The sequence below is a fragment of the Crocodylus siamensis genome, chromosome 6 (genome assembly GCF_052110815.1).
Source record: "Crocodylus siamensis isolate JL-2025a chromosome 6, ASM5211081v1, whole genome shotgun sequence".
Lineage (NCBI taxonomy): Eukaryota > Metazoa > Chordata > Crocodylia > Crocodylidae > Crocodylus > Crocodylus siamensis.
The window spans coordinates 24,483,770-24,499,339 of NC_143400.1; the positions used below are offsets into that span (position 1 = coordinate 24,483,770).

Here is a 15,570-nt window from a genome sequence, read left to right on the forward strand (position 1 = left end):
GCCTAGCGGTGTTAGTAGATACTTTCCGATCATAATTAACTAAGCAGTGACACTATCTCCTGGTCTCAGATGAGCTGGGGCACGGGGAAAGCAGCCAAAAAAAAGGGGCAAAGCTGTGTCCTGCCACTTGCATTTTGCACTGCTGAGCTGGATCGGGGTGGGTGTTGGGGCAGTTCTGTGATAACCGCCCCAGTGCCCACCCTAATCAGGGCCAGTTTGGCCTCCACTGGCTGTTATAGGACCTCCCAGCAGGAAACCAAGCCATAAGCAATTAAGCCACCCTGTAATTAAGCAGGTGGTGGGAACAGGGATCCAGAGCAGTGGCGGCTGTGACCTGGTGCATGTGGGGGAAAGGGGCTGTAACCTCAGTGGTCAGGGAGCTGCTATGAGAAGTGTTTCCCCACCATAGACATAACGGGAGTGTTTCTGCATTTCCCCCTCTGAAGAGCCCGGTCCCTTTGGGGCAAGCAGCCTTTTTCAGGCAGCTGCAAATGACGCCACCAGAGACGAAAGCACTTCATAATCATGCTAATTCCCCCGCGCCGGGCTTACCGGTGCTGGGCTCCATGGCGCAGATGCCAAATTCTGGGAGCTTTGTCCCTCCGCGGGCTGCTCTGGTCTGGCCTATTTGCTCTGCAATGAGAGCGAAGATGAAACCGTTTTGGAGCTGTGCCCTGCAGCTGAGCTTGCCTGCAGGCAGGCTAAACCAACAGCTGCAAGGGGCTGCATGAGAGACGTGTCTATGCCCCCTGGCTCACCAGGATTCATCCAAAACTTGGACGGGGAGGGCAGGTCTTGAATAGTCCAATGCAAAGAGGATCCACAGTGGGCGGGGGGAAAGGTGGGGATCAGGTCACATCTAAGGTTTAAGTTCTAGGATTTCACTCATTCCATGGCCGCAGCCTGATGCAAACAGGGCGCTTCTGTCCCAAGCAGGCGATGTGTGGATTCAAAGGCAACAAAACTCATGGCAGAGATGATATTTTTTATTAAACCAATTTAATATTTGGAAAAAAAAAAAAGTATTTATTTGCAATGATGTCACCTTTACCTTGAGTTTTGGTTCCTCCCCCCCACCGGTCTAGACCAATATGGTTACACCAGAATCCCATGTGTTCAAAGTACTTTTAGTTTTTAATTTTGATAACCCAGGCAGCAACACATTGGACCCTTTTCTTTTACCTTTGAAACCTCATTTTTGCTGCATCTGAGTTTTCTCCTATATCAAAAGAAGGCTGGAGAAGCTGGTGGGAGAGGGTGCCATCAAGCATGCTCTTTGGTGTCAAAATCAGGATGTTGCTGTGAAGGCTGATTTGGACTCCCCCTTCCGCTACTCTCCCTGCTTCAATTTACCATCTCCGGAAGTGGCAGGCAGCTGAATTGTTCCCTTTTGCATTTGTAGCCGAGCCTAAGAGGGGACCGCGCAGAGCCACAAACCTGCTCCTGATCCTCCTCAGCTTTGCATTGACACGTTTTCGAGTTTTCCCCTCCCCCCAGTCTGTCTTTCAGGCCCTTCATATTTGTACCAAGTGATTTATTGAAACCATCGGCTCATGACTCTGGGCTTCACTTATTACGGTTAACAGTAACGCTATTATCTGTTCATTACTTAATTGTTAGTTGCAGCAGTCACCTCGGCTGGAAGTAGCAGGCCCATAGCTCTTTCCGCGTTCAAGTCGCTGCGGAGAAAATTACGGGGGTTCACCTCGTCAATAAGATTAATCAGCAGAGATATTTAATAAGCTTCCTTGACGGATGTCCTGCCTGTTCTTTTTTCCCTTTCTCAAACTGCTGGATTTATAGGGTGGCCTGAAGGTTCTGACTGGAGGTGTAAGAAAGATTAATATATTTCCAAATGCTGTGAGACAGACATGACTGAAATTATTAGTGTCCTGGTGCTGGGGCCTGCTGGCACTGGCGTGTTCTGGCTGTCACAGAGTCACGGGAACCCAAGACGGGGAAGACCGGTAATAAGGTCGTCTTCTGCGCACCCCTGTCTCCCCGCCGTGCGCTCCCCTGCGCATCCGAGCAGGACCGGCAGCTTATTGCAGTTGTTACAGCGTAATTGGTTTTGCGGCGCGGCGTAACGAGTGAAGGTAGCGAGGTGCAGAATAATTGCCCGCGCTGAAAGACAGAGCGTTAGTTCTTTTCACACGGACGATTTAGCGAGTTAATGCTTCGTTACGTAAAGAGCAGCTCCGCGCCTGCCGCCACGTCACTTAACGTGTTATAAATAAGAGGCAGAGCGAGCGCTCGGAAACCGCTGTTGACTTGGAAGAGGTTTGGAAACCCAGAGTCCGCCCCCCACTGTGGCTAAAAGAGATGTCACCATGCGGTTCGAGCCCCACCAAATGCTGCTGCACAAGCAGCACGTTTCCTGTCTCTGCGCCGCTGGCACAGGATGCAGGCAGGGGAAATGGCCACCACCCCATTTTTGGCCTGCGTGTTTTGGTTTCACCCTTTGCTGTGAGTTGAGGCAGGGCAAATGCTTGCTCTCCAGGTGGCTGGAGGAGCAGAAAATGCAACTGGTGAACCCTGCTGAGCCTGGGGGTTTGCAGCATGCATGTGTGCGGGGGGGGGGCCTGTGCGACACGAAGCAGGCTCCCCCAGGGAGATGTGAATTAATGGAGCCGCCTAAGCAGTGCGTCTCATCGACCCCTTGCCCCGTTACCTAGCAGTTTCGGCATCCATTCCTCATCAGACTCGGAGGCAGGGGGCTGTGGGGGCCGCCGGCTGCAACGCGCCAAGGCGGGTTTGGAGGTGGGGAGACCTAATGAAGAAATCCATCATCAGCCACGACAGCGGATGAGGCCCAAGTCTGGCTCAGGCGGGGCAGGGGTCTCAGGGGCTGCCTCATGCCGTTTGGGGCACCGGGGACCAAAGGAGCAATCCCGCGTGTCCCAAAACCAGGCGTGTGCAGTGCTGCTTCCTCTTTCACACCCAAACTTCCCCTTTAGCACCTCGAAAAAAGGCTGCCTTCCTCGAAGACAGGCAAGGAGAGCTCATGGCAGGTGAGACGCGGTGCTGCCGGGGGCGCTCCCCCCTCGTGGCCCCCGGCCTCTCGCCCGGCTCCATCGGGGCCACGCGGCATGTCACGTCCTGGCGACCAGCCCTCTCGCGGGGCCAGGAAGTCCGTAGGCGCCTCCCGTGCCCGTGCCGGGGCCTGGAGGGTGCCGGACCCACGTTCCCAGCCGCCGCGGGTGGAAACGTTTGCGAAGGCCTCGCTGCCGCGGCCCTTCCCGCCGCCTGCCTGGGGCACGAGGGACAGCTCGCCGCCTCTGGCCGTCCACTGCCCCCTGGCCAGGAGCCGGTGCTGGGCCCGGCCGGGGGCTGCCCTCAGGTTCGAGGTGCAACTCGCGGCCCCGCGAACGTCCCCGCCCCTCCAGCGCTCCCCATCTGCCCTCCTTCTTCCCTCGCAGCCCGCCAAAATCCCTCTGCCAATCACCGGACGCCCTCGCCGGACCGCGGCCAATCAGAGCACGGCACAGCAGGGAGCGGGAAAGAGGCGGGAACTGCCGAGGCGTGGGACCGGGGCTTCGGGGGAGCGCGGCCTGGTCACGCCCACTGCGCGAAGGGCGGGGCAGGGGTCGGAGGAGGGACCTCGCGCGGCAGTTGAGGGGGCGGGGCTACAGGTGGAGGCGGGGCCTGGGGAGAGGCTCGGTGGGGGTGGGGTCTAGGGGAGATGAAAGGGGAGGGGCTCTGTGGGGTTGGAGCAAAGGGGTGGGGCTTATGGTGGGGGCCTAGCATGTGGGGGTGGGGCATTGTGGGAAAGGGAGGGGCCTCGAGGGGGTCAAAGGGCTCCTGGGGCGGGGCTTCTGAGGGGGCGGGGCGTTGCGGGGGCTGTGGGCTGGTGAAGGTTTGGGGGTGGGAGGGCTATGTGGGGGGGCTCGGGTCCTGTCCCGGAGCTGCTCAGCGCCCCTCTGCTCTGCAGCACTGAGGGGCAGGATGCCGCGCCCCCGCGCCCTGCGCCCACTGGCTCGCACCCAGCGTCGCAGGACCCGGCGGGAGCGCAACTCGGTTAAGTTTGGCCGGGCCCCGCCACTGGCACCACCGCTGCCCGACTGCGCCCCACACCGGCCCGGCTGCGTCCCCGCTGCAGCTGCCGCCTGCCCCATGGTCATCACGCAGCACCGGCTCACGCAGCATGTGGGGCTCTTCAACCGCGAGGTGAAGTCGGCCGACATCGCCCGGCTGCTGCGCCCCAGCCCTGCGCTGCCAGAGCCCGGTCCCGGAGCCACGTTGGGCAAAGAGAACGTGCCGCCGGTGCCGGGCAGCGTGGGCGAAGCCGCGCGGGAGCTTGCCCGCCAGCTCCAGCCCCTCCTGGACATCGGCACGGCTTTCCCAGGGCGCAGCCTGGTGCGTGAGCGGCGCCAGGCCGTGCTCGACGCCTTGCTGCAGCAGCACCGTGGCCTGCCGGACCTCGCCGCCCTCTTGTGGCACCGAGGTGAGTGCGCCGCCCGGCTGGCGTGGGGACGGGCGCCTGGCGCTCTGTGCCGCATGGCTGAGGGCTCCCTTTGCCGTAGGTCCTGCCAGCATGCCCGAGTCCTTGCCAGCCGGCAGCAAGACAAGGGTGGGAGCCTGGCTGTCGTCCCCTGAGGATGCGGTGAGCTAGTGGACACACGTGTGCTGGGAGCCGGGGCGCTTCGCTGTTGGCATGGGCGCCCACTAACCTGCACCCCTTCCTCCTGTGCAGGCATCTGGTGCGGCCTTCGGTCTCCCCATCCCCTTGCCCGCAATGGGGGCTGCTGCCTGGGAGCCCAGGGGCAAGAGGGCTGTCACGGCTGGCAGCATGGCATGCAGCTCCTGGCACAGCCCGCCGTTCCCCAGTGCCCTTTCCCCATACCGGCTGAGTCTGTGCCAGGATCCAGCACTCAAGACCATTGAGGGAGCTGCCCCAGGGCCTCCTGCTGGCATCTGGAGCCCTGGCAAGACCCTCGAGGACCCCCGCCTGGAAGACTTTGCACCTCACAGGGTGGGTGGCTGGGCCCGGGCCCCAGGCAGTTGCCACACGTGGGCCACTGGCCTGGGCCCATGGGAGCTGCAGGCACTGCAGCACCTGCCCCTCTCCTTCTTCCCACCCTCAGCAGTGCTGGAGCATGGCATGTTGCCCACCCCGACCACGAAAACCAGCTCCAGCCCTGAGGCCTGGGCCTTCCCCCGCATGAGGCTGTATTGAAACCCAGGGGGCCTGCCGCGGGTGCCCCAATAAAGGCACTTCTTGCACTCGGGCGCAGGCTGTTCTTGGTGTAGCCCCCTCCCCCAAAGGGCACTGCTGCTTCTCCCAGGGGGGGCAGTTAGGCAGCTCTAAAGTGCCATGAGCCACAGCTAGTTTCAGTTCTCCCAGCAGCTAGTCTACATCCTGAGCTTGGCAGACAGGTGCAGGCTGGGGAGTGAGAGCAGGGGCCCCACAGCCCAGATGCCTGGGTTCTCTCCAGCTGTGGGAAGGGGTTGCTGGCTGTGGGGTGAGAGGAGGGGGCCTGGCTCAGACACCTGCAGGCTCTAGCAGGAAGCCACCTCCCTGCTCTTCCACCCACCCCCCATCCCTGGCATGGCATGGCATGGCATGAAGGACACGCGGGAGCGGGCAGTGCTGTCATGACGATTTGCACAGTGGACTGTACAGGGGAGCTCCCACCCACAGTCCCACACCGTGAGCTGGGGATCAGGTACTTGGGCCAGGCCTCTCCGTGCCAGGGTCATCGAAGCAGCACAGTTCCTCGTCTTTGTCATCAGCATGGCTGCCCCGCACGGCACAGCACAGCTGGGCCCAGAAGAGGGACTGGGCAGCAGGCTGGAGCGGCCAGCGGATATAGGTCTTGCGCAGCATGACCTTGCGCATGCGGTGGTAGGCAGAGAGCTCACGCTCAGGCACATCCTCCAGCAGCACCAGCACCAGCACGTCGCGCAGCTCGTCAAAGAGGCGGTAGCTGGCCAGCTGGATCTCCAGCGAGCACCATTCGCTGCGCAGGTAGCGCCGGCTTAGCACGCATACTGTCTTGCGGCTGCTGTAGATACCGTCCACGATGTTGTCCACGATGCTGCGGCCCAGGCGGAAGTCGCGGTGGTGCAGGCAGAGGCACAGGCCGGCGCCCTCCAGCTGCGGCACCAGGTCCTGCAGAACCCATGCCTCATCAGCTGAGTTGTAGGACACAAAGGCATCGTAGCGGTAGTGTCCTTCGTCCACCCGCTGCCACCGCTCATTGACCCAGGAGCGCAGCAGGAAGCAGTGGTAGCGTAGGCGCCAGTAGGCGCGCAGATACAGCACGGGCAGCGCCATGAACAGCAGCAGTGCCGGCGCTGTGGCGGCGAAGAGGTAGAGCCCCACATCCAGGAAGCAGACAGTGGCGCTGAAGCCGTGCAGGTAGGTGGGTGGCTCATGCCTGGCACAGGTGAGGTTGTACAGATAGACCACTTGCGCACGGCTGCTGTTGAGCCAAGGCCAGAGCCAGGCGTCGGCACAGGCACAGCTCAGTGGGCACTTACGCAAGTCCAGGTAGTGCAGGGTGTGCAGAGCCCGTGCCACGCTGGTGTTGAAGGTGCGCAGCTCATTCTTGGCCAGCCGCAACTCCTCAAGTTGGGTAAGGTTGCCCAGCACCTCGAGCGAGAGCGTGTGCACGCCAGCGTTCTCCAGGTCCAGCACGCGCAGGCGGCTCAGGTTCTTGAAGACGCCGGGTGGCAGGTCCCACATGCCATTGCTGCTGTCGGCCAGCGTCAAGTAGCGCAGCTGTGCCAGGTCATCGAAGGCATCAGGCGACACACTCAGCAGCTTGTTTTGCGCCAGGTAGAGTGCCTGCAGTGCTGTGAGCCCACGGAAGAAGTGGTGCGGGATGAGCTTCAGGCCGTACGGCTGCTGCGCCTGCAGCTTGAGGTCGGTAAGCCGGTGCAGATACAGGAAGGGCGGTTTGTGGGCCAGCTGTGCCGTGATGTACTGCAGTTGGTTGCCCTTGAGGTCCAGTACCTCCAGCGTGGTCTGCACATGCTGGAAGATGTCAGCACTGATATGGGCTATGCGGTTGCCATCTAGGTAGAGCCGGGTCAGGCTGCAGAGGCCATGGAAGGCGGCGGGTGTGAGGCGCCGCAGTATGTTGCCACCCAGGTCCAGGGTGTGCAGGCGGCAGAGGTGCTGGAAGACGTGGGGGAAGAGCACGGCCACACGGTTGTTGCGCAGGTTGAGGGTCTCCAAGCGTGGTAGCCTAGCAAAGCTCTCAATATATAAGTCAGTCAGCAGGTTGTTGTCCAGCCGCAGCTCGGTCAGGCCGGGCAGTGTTCCCAGCGCGTTCCGGTGCAGGAAGGCCACGGTGTTGATGTTGAGTCGGAGTGTGCGCAAGTTGGGGGCAAAGGCAAAGGCGCCCCGCCCTACTGACAGCACGCGGTTGTAGCGCAGGTTGAGCTCCCGCAGCATTGGCAGGGGCACGGCATGCAGGCAGCTGCCCAGCCCCGCCAGCAAGTTGTGCTCAGCTGTCAGGTTCTCCAGCACTGCACGCTGTGGCGCCGACAGGAACTCGCCCACGCAGCCCAGCGCCCGCAGCCGGTTGCCCGACAAGTCCAGCACCCGCATGGGTGGACAGGCGGCCAGCGAGCCATTGTGCAGCACATGCAGCTTCAGGCGCTGCAGCAGGAGCCGAGTCAAGGGTGTGGGGCCCAGGCACCGGCACACGCTGTGCACGCCCTTGGCGCCCAGTGGCAGCCCTGAGAAGTCCAGGCTGTGGTTTGGCACATTGGACACGGCCAGCAGCCGGAAGGGGTCCAGTTGGTTGCCCGCCAGCCGCAGGATGCTGAGTTGGGCGAGGCTCACGCGGGCGAAGGAGTCGGCATCTGACAGGTTGTTATAGCTGAGGTCCAGGTCACGCACACCTGCCAGCAGTGCACGCCCGCCGCCATCCACCGCTACCAGTGAGTTGTTGCAGAGCCGCAGCACAGCCAATGAGGGCGGCAAGCCTGGGCTGGGGCCCAGCGCCCGCAGCCTGTTGCCACACAGGCTCAGCTCCTGCAGTGCCGTCAAGCCCTGCACGCTCCGTGCTACGGCGCCGAAGTCACACAGGTGGCAGGAGCAGAGCAGCAGGCGGCGCAGGGTGGGCAGTGGTCCAAAGACGTCCGCCGGCAGCGTGTGCAATGGGTTGGTATTCAGTGCCAGCTCGGTGAGGTTGGGCAGGCCAGTGAAGGCGCCAGTGGGCAGTGCCTGCAGCTGGTTGTGGGACAGGTTGAGGCTTTGTAGGGCTTGCAAGCCAATGAAGGCACCAGGTGCCAGGTCGCACAGCTGGTTGAAGGGCAGGTGCAGACTGCGCAGTGCGGGCAGGTGGGTGAAGGTGCTGGGCAGCAGGTGGGCGATGGTGTTGTGGGCCACCTCCAGCACTGTGGCATTGGCTGGCAGGTCACCCACTGCGCTGGCCATGCTGCGCAGGAAGCGCTGGATGCAGCGGAAGTGCCCAGGGTCATCTGGTGCCTGCAGGCAGTTGCGGAAACCGTAGGCTGGCACCCCCGGCGCGTGCACCAGCACCAGCACCAGTGCCAGCAGTGCCACGCCATGCTGGGCCAGACTGCTGTGTCCGTGCTCCATTGGTGGGTCCTGCAAGGGAATGGGTCGTTTGAGGACCCAGGCGTCCGGGTGTCTCACCCCCACCTGCTGCAGCCTGGAGAACCCAGGTGTCTGGGTGCCCCAACCCGACCTACCAGAGCTGGGAAAACCCAGGTGTCTGGGCTCCCAGGTCTTCCCAGGGCAATCTGCACCCCTTGAGCCTGGGGGCTTGGACCCCTGGGTTCTTGGGCTGGGAGCAGGGGCCCAGCTGCTTGGGTTCCTTGCCCAGCTGCAGGGAGAGAGGGAGGCCTGGGGGTCAGAGCAGGGGGCTGGGGCCCAGATGCCTGGGTTCTCTCCAGCTCTGGGAGAGGAATGGGGGTCTGGGGTCTGAGCAGGGGGCTGGGTTCTGCCCCCAGTCCCGGGGCCCTACCTGCATGTGGCTGGAACCAGGAGCGTCTGCACTGGCGGCACAGACAGAGGGGAAGTGCTTGCTTTTGGTTATGCTCCAGCAGATGCGCGCGGCCCCAGACTCCCTCCCAGCCCCGGCCAGACTGCGGGGCCTGCGGTGGGAGGGACCGCGGGCCTGGACATCTGGGTCCTGTCCTGCCTCTGAGGGTCTGTTGGGCTGGAGCAGGGGTGGCAGGGCCCGGGCTCCTGGGTTTTGCGCTGATTGGAGTCGGGGGCAGGACACCCCAGCACCGCCTGCCCCCGCCCTCCTGCTTTCACTTCTCCTTTGAGCTGGAGATTCCCCCCCTCCCCACTGGTTTTGATTCCTCTTGTGGGGGGGGACTCCCACAACTGATGGGGAACCCCTGAGGGCTGGGGGTCTTGGTGTGAGGGGCATGGGGTGACTGCAGGGGGGTGGAAGGATGGGGGGTATGGGGGGAGGGACTGGGGGTTTGGGTGGTACCTGGGGGGAACTGGTGGGATGGGGGGAGCTGGGAGCATTTGGATGGAGGGACTGTGGGTGGCACTGGGGGGATTTCATTGACATTCGGGCTAGAAGGGACCATGGAAGATCATTGAGTCCAGCCCCCCACCCCAGGGGCAGAAAGTCAGCAGGGATCATAGGATCCCAGCAAGATAAGCATTCAAATGTCTCTTGAAGGTGTTCAATGTAGGTGCTTGAACCAACTCTATTCCAAACCTTGGGGGCTTGGACAGTAAAGAAATTCTTCCTTATGTCCAGCCTGAAACGGTCATGGAGGAGTTTCTGACCATTTGACCTTGTCATCTCTTGGGGCGCTCTGGTGAACAGACGTTCCCTCAGATCCTGATGAGCACCTCTGGTAAACTTACAGGGAGCAACCAGATCATCCCTGGCTGAAGAGCCCCATGGTTCTCAGCCTGTCGTCGTAAGGTCTGTTTTCCTGACCTCTGATCATGCACGTGGCTCTTCTCTGGACTCTCTCAAGCTTCTCCAGATCCTTTTTGAATTGTGGAGCCCAAAACTGGATGCAGTACTCCAGCTGCGGCCTCACCAAGGCTGAGTACAAGGGGAGAATAACGTTCTGGGATTTGCTTGAGAAGTATCTATGGATGCAAGCCAGCGTTTTGCTCATTTTACTGGCCACAGCATTGCATTGAAGGCTCATGCTCACCTTGTGGTCAATCATGACCCCCAAGTCTCTTTCTTCCGTAGCGCTAGCCAATGTAGCACTGCCAAGCCTATAAGGATGCTGCAGGTTTTTCCTCCCAAGGTGGAGAACCTTGCATTTTTCGGTGTTAAACACCATCAGGTTCTCATCCACCCATCTGGTGAACCTGTCCAGGTCAGCCTGGATCACCCTCCTGTCCTCAGACATGGATGCTTTGCTCCAAAGTTTGGTGTCATTGGCAAACTTGGCCAGTCCACTCCTGACCCCAATGTCCACATCATTGATGAAGAGGTTAAACAGTACAGGCCCTAGGACATAGCCCTGAGGGACCCCAGTAGGGACCGTGCACCAAGACGATTGGCTCCCATCGACCACCACCCTCTGGGTCCGACCGCGGAGCCAGTTCCCAGCCAGCGGACTGTGGTGAAGCTGAGGTCGCAGTTGGCCAGTTTAACCAAGAGGTGATCGTGGGATACCAGATTGAAGGCTTTTTTAAAGTCAAGATATATGACATCAATCTCTTCCCCCTTGTCCAGGTGATAGGTCACCTGGACTGTGTGGGCCTGGGGGGCACTCTGGGAATATGGGTTTGGAGGGTCCTGGGGGGACTGCTGCAGATGGGGGAGAACAGGGATCCCAGGGGGCACTGGGGGGGCACTGGGGGGATGGAGGGAGCCAGGGGGGTCGGGGGCACTAGCAGGATGGTGGGGCTCGGGGGGGTGGAGGGTGCTGGGGGAGTCGGGGGCTCTGTGGAGATGGAGGGGACCAGGGGCACTAGTGCCCCAGGGGTGGTGGGGGATGGAGGGAGGTGGGGGTTGGGGGCTTTGGGGGGATTGAGGGGGCCGGGGGCATTAGCAGGCCGGGGGCGTGGGGGGATGGAGGGGGCCGGGGCATCGGGGGCAGTAGTGGGCTGGAGGTGCTGGGGGGAGGGGGCACTAGCGGGATGGGGGGCTGCTGGGAGGATGGAGGGAGCCGAGGGGTCGGGGGTGCAGGGGGATGAAGGAGGTTGGGGGCAGTAGTGGGATGGAGGGGGGCGAGGGCACTGGGTGGAGGGTGGGGGGTTGCTGGGAGGATGGAGGGGGTCGGAGGTGCGGGGGATGGAGGGAGCTAGGGGGTGGAGGAGCCGGGGACGCGGGGGGGTGGAAGGGGCCGGGGGCGCGGGGGGCCGGGGGCGGGGCGGGCGGCGGGCGGGTCGCCGTGCGCGTTCTGCGCTGCGCGGGATTGCGGGCGGGCGCGCGGGGCGGGCGTGCGGCGCGTCGCGGCGCGGCAGGCGGACGCGGGGCGCTGCGGGCGGGGGCCGGGCCGGATCGGGGCCGGCCATGGCGGGGCTGGTGGCGGCGCTGCTGCCGGTGCTCGCGCTGCTCCGCGGCGGCGGCGGCAAGTACGTGCGGGCCAACATCAGCACCAAGGAGGTGGGTCCGCGCCGACCTCCCGGCCGCGGTTGCCCTGGGAACAGGCGCTTGGCCCGTCGCCATGGCAGCGGGGGGTTGGGGTCTCCCCCATGCCACCCCATCCCGGCGCGGCGCGGGTCGCCATGGCGACGGCCGGCCCGGCGCCCGGATGCGGGATGGTGCGGGGGCCACAGGCGGAGCGGCGCGGGGCGGTGTCCCGGCTCCCGGGGCCCCTGCAGCGGGCTCGGGGCGCAGGGGCTGGGCGCTTCTCCCCGCGGAGGAGCCGGGCCGTCCCGCAGCCGGGGGAGGCGTTGCAGGGGCCGTGTCCGGACAACGGGGTCTCGCTCCTGCTTGCGGGCCGGGGGGTGACAAAGGGCGCCCGCACACCGGGTCCCACCCAGCTCCGCGCAGCGAGGCTCAGGCCCCCCGGACCCTGTCTCTGCCCCAGGACTGGGTCTTCCTCACCCGCTTCTGCTTCTTGTCTGACTACGGGCGCCTGGATTTCCGCTTCCGCTACCCCGAGGTGAGCGCGGCCCCCCGCGCCCCCCGCCCGGACGCCGGGCACCCCTGACCCCTTGTGTGCCCCCAGGCCAAGTGCTGCGAGAACATCCTGCTCTACTTCGACGACCCCTCGCAGTGGCCGGCCGTCTACAAGAAGGGCAGCCAGGTGGGGGCCGGCCTTGCGAGCGAGGTGCCCCGAACCGGGGGCAGCTGCAGTGGGTGGGGGTGCCTTGCTGGGGGCAGAGGGGCAGCTGGCTGGGGGAGTGGGGGCCCGCATGCCTGGGCTCTCCCTCCGCTCTGGCACAAGGGGGCCTGCAGGTCTAACCCCCCCCCAGGACTGTCTGATGAAGGAGTCTGTGATCCGCCCTGAGAACAACCAGGTCATCAACCTCACCACGCAGTACGCCTGGTCCGGCTGCCAGGTAAGCCCCACCAGGCCACCAAAGCCCCAGGGGCCTCATGGGCTGCCACAGGCCCCCAAGCCTCCCAGCGCTGCCTGGGGCCTGCATTAACTCTACGCTGCCCCCCCTCCCCCGTGCCAGCTGGGGAGGCCCAAGGCCCACCCTAATGCCTCCATGCCCCCAGGTGGTGGTGGAGGACGCCGTGCGGTACCTGAGCTGTGCCAGCGGCCGCAGCTTCCGCTCCGTGCGCGAGCGCTGGTGGTACGTGGCGCTCAGCAAGTGCGGGGTGAGTGCCCAGCCCCCCCCTTCCCTGCCATCTTCCCCCCCGACCACTGACCTCTGCCCCCCTCCCCCCCCACAGGGCGATGGGCTGGAGCTGGAGTACGAGATGGTGCTCACCAACGGGAAGTCGTTCTGGACACGGCACTTCTCTGCCGACGAGTTTGGTGAGTTCTTTGCTTGGGGCTGCAGGTGGGGAGTGAGGGGCACCGGCAGGGCTGGGGGTCTCCCTGCATCCCCTGGGGGAGAAGTGAGTGGAGGAGGCATCACAGCCCCCCCAGCATTCACTGCCCCCCCCAGGCATCCTGGAGACCGACATCACCTTCCTCCTCATCTTCATTCTCATCTTCTTCATTTCCTGCTACTTCGGCTGTGAGTGGGGGGCCACGTATCCTGGGGGAGGTCAAGGGAATCTGGGGTGGGCAGGAAAGGGGGGTGCTGGGGTGAATGGGGGACCCTGGCTGGAAGGTCATGACCTCAGGGCCCTGCTGGGGGGCGGCCCCTGCACGCTGCACAGTTCTGGTGGAGTTGAAGGCCCCACCCCCAGCCCCTCCGTCTGTCCTTGCCCTTGTCCCTGCCCATCTGTCCTGCCTCAGATCTGCTCAAGGGGCGGCAGCTGCTGCACACGACCTACAAGATGTTCATGATGGCAGCTGGCTTGGAGGGTGAGGCTGGTGGGGCTGGGGCTGTGGGTTGGGAGTGAGGGGCAACAGCAGGGCTGGGGAGCAAGGGCCAGGAGTGAGGCACCGGGGCAGTGGTCTCACTGTGTTCTCCCTCCAGTCCTGAGCCTGCTTTTCTTCTGCATCTACTGGGGCCAATACGCCTGCGACGGGGTCGGCAATGGCAGCCTCAAGATTTTAGGTAGGTGCTGGGGTTGTGTGAGGGACAAGCGTGAGCTCACGGGAACACACGTGTGAGCAGCTGGCAGGTGAGAGGGGCAGCAGCTCTGTGCGCTACGGGAGACCCCCAGCACATGACCTCCCACCCCTGCTTCATCCCATGGCTCCACGTGACACACCCCAGACCCTCCTGCGAGTGTCCCCGTGCTGCGTACAAGGGCCCTGGCTCACCCCCTTTCCCCCTCCCCAGCCAAGCTGCTGTTCTCCGTCAGCTTCCTCGTCTTCCTCCTGATGCTGATCCTTCTGGGCAAGGGCTTTACGGTCACCAGGTACCCAGGCGCCTGGGGTCTCTGGGAGCAGGGTGTGGGTGGCCCAGATGCCTGGGTTCTCACCCCCTTGCCCCCCACCAGGGGCCGCATCAGCCACGCGGGCTCAGTGAAGTTGTCGGTCTACATGACGCTCTACACCATCACGCACGTCGTCCTCTTCATCTATGAGGCTGAGGTGAGGCCTGGGCGTGGTGGGGGCAGGGCCCCCCCATTGCCCCACTGACCACCCCCCGCCCCCGCCACCCCCGGGGCAGTTCTTTGACCCGGCACAGGTGTTGTACACGTATGAGTCGCCGGCCGGCTACGGGCTCATTGCACTGCAGGGCCTGGCCTACGTCTGGTTCTGCTACGCTGTGCTCATCACGCTCAAGCAGTTCCCGGAGAAGCAGCCATTCTACGTGCCCTTCTTCGCAGCTTACACGCTCTGGTGAGCAGACAGGGCCAGTGGTCCCTCATGAGCGCACAGGGACCCCGCTCTGACCCCTCCCCCCCTGCCCCCAGGTTTTTCGCAGTGCCTGTCACAGCACTCATTGCCAATTTCGGCATCCCCAAGTGGGCGCGGGAGAAGATCGTCAATGGGATCCAGCTGGGGATCCACCTCTACGCACATGCTGTCTTCCTGGTGAGTGCAGGACCCCCAGGACCACCCCCCCTGGGCCCCTCCCAACCCTGACTCCCCCCGTCGTGTCCCCCAGATCATGACGCGCCCGTCGGCCGCCAACAAGAACTTCCCGTACCACGTGCGCACGTCGCAGATCGGCATCGTGGAGGAGGGGGCGGCACCGGGCGCCAAGTTCCCACATCACGTCTACGGCAACGTCACCTTCATCAGCGACTCCGTGCCCAACTTCACCGAACTCTTCTCCATTCCCCACGGGCCCCCGGTCCCCGCCGCCAGTGTGAGACACCACCCAGGGGAGGGGGGATGTGCCGCGTCACCCACCCCAGAGCCAGCCGCATCCCAGGGACCCTGTTATACCCAGCCCTAACGTCCACCCCAGAGCCAGCCGCATCGCCTCCCCCTCCCACGCTGACCCTGCTTGTCCCTGCAGGCCCGAAAGCAGGTGGAGGAGACGCCAGCCTTGGAGCAGCGCAGCGCAGTGGTGACCACATCGGCAGAGCTGGGCAGCTCCGTGGCCCTGAAGCCAGGCGGGGGGGCTGAGAGCCAGCCCCCACCCTACCAGCTGCATGCGCCCCAGCTGCATACCCAGAATGGCTTCACCGAGTACTTCAGCATGCACACGGCCAGCGCCCGGCCCGTGTAACCCCTGCCCCCCCCCCACTGCAGGGAGGTGGGGTCCCAGGGCCGTGCGGTGCCCCAGTCCCTCCTCTCCCCCCCCAGGGGCCCCAAGCACCTATTTCTGCCCCCCGAGCCCCTGCAGGGCCTGCCCCCGTCCCCCCGGGGGCCCCTCCCACCTGAGGCCATGCACCCCTGGACCTGCCCCATGGTGCTGTGGATAGTGGCGCCTCCTGAGTCTGGCCAGAGCCGGTTTTGCCAAAATAAAGAGGATTCTCGTGTTTCCACCGGACCCTGCGTCTCTCCTGGGGATGCACTGCATTGCAGGGGGATGCAGTGGACGGGGGGGCGGCGACAGGTTGCAGTCGAGTAACAGAGTGACTGCACGGGTGTCCCGGGAGCACTGCAGGGGGTTGGGTCCCTGCATGACCCATGTGGCGCTGCAGAGGGATGAGGGGTCCTCACGCAGGGACACCGCGT

At 63.7% G+C, this 15,570-nt stretch overlaps 3 protein-coding genes and 1 long non-coding RNA gene across 5 annotated transcripts; 2 read left to right on the forward strand and 2 right to left on the reverse strand.

The window, feature by feature from the left end:
- Window positions 1-1,986: 1,986 nt before the first annotated feature.
- On the reverse strand, window positions 1,987-3,422 carry LOC149861765 (uncharacterized). The gene is made up of 3 exons (XR_016443284.1): window positions 2,961-3,422; window positions 2,672-2,770; window positions 1,987-2,124 (listed from the first exon to the last, which is right to left on the reverse strand). It is a non-coding gene; the product is annotated as an uncharacterized LOC149861765 (long non-coding RNA).
- On the forward strand, window positions 2,120-5,310 carry PRR19 (proline rich 19). 2 transcript variants are annotated; one of them, XM_090055306.1, is made up of 5 exons: window positions 2,120-3,011; window positions 3,420-3,586; window positions 3,932-4,444; window positions 4,524-4,603; window positions 4,694-5,310. In XM_090055306.1, the coding sequence occupies exons 1-5, from the start codon at window positions 2,806-2,808 to the stop codon at window positions 5,174-5,176; spliced, it is 1,449 nt and encodes a 482-aa protein (XP_089911432.1). In that variant the 5' UTR covers window positions 2,120-2,805; the 3' UTR covers window positions 5,177-5,310. The 2 variants fall into 2 exon arrangements, with proteins under 2 accessions (XP_089911432.1, XP_089911433.1); XM_090055307.1 differs by lacking the exon at window positions 2,120-3,011 and having other exon boundaries at window positions 3,581-3,632.
- An 89-nt stretch (window positions 5,311-5,399) lies between these two features.
- On the reverse strand, window positions 5,400-10,709 carry LOC149861767 (uncharacterized). Its single transcript, XM_090055280.1, has 2 exons — window positions 8,946-10,709; window positions 5,400-8,566 (listed from the first exon to the last, which is right to left on the reverse strand). The coding sequence occupies exons 1-2, from the start codon at window positions 9,747-9,749 to the stop codon at window positions 5,663-5,665; spliced, it is 3,708 nt and encodes a 1,235-aa protein (XP_089911406.1). The 5' UTR covers window positions 9,750-10,709; the 3' UTR covers window positions 5,400-5,662.
- A 611-nt stretch (window positions 10,710-11,320) lies between these two features.
- Window positions 11,321-15,377, forward strand: TMEM145 (transmembrane protein 145). The gene is made up of 15 exons (XM_090050638.1): window positions 11,321-11,525; window positions 11,953-12,027; window positions 12,094-12,171; window positions 12,341-12,427; window positions 12,591-12,692; window positions 12,768-12,852; window positions 12,986-13,057; window positions 13,282-13,350; window positions 13,466-13,546; window positions 13,775-13,853; window positions 13,935-14,028; window positions 14,108-14,280; window positions 14,355-14,475; window positions 14,549-14,752; window positions 14,906-15,377. The coding sequence occupies exons 1-15, from the start codon at window positions 11,433-11,435 to the stop codon at window positions 15,116-15,118; spliced, it is 1,626 nt and encodes a 541-aa protein (XP_089906764.1). The 5' UTR covers window positions 11,321-11,432; the 3' UTR covers window positions 15,119-15,377.
- Window positions 15,378-15,570: the final 193 nt, after the last annotated feature.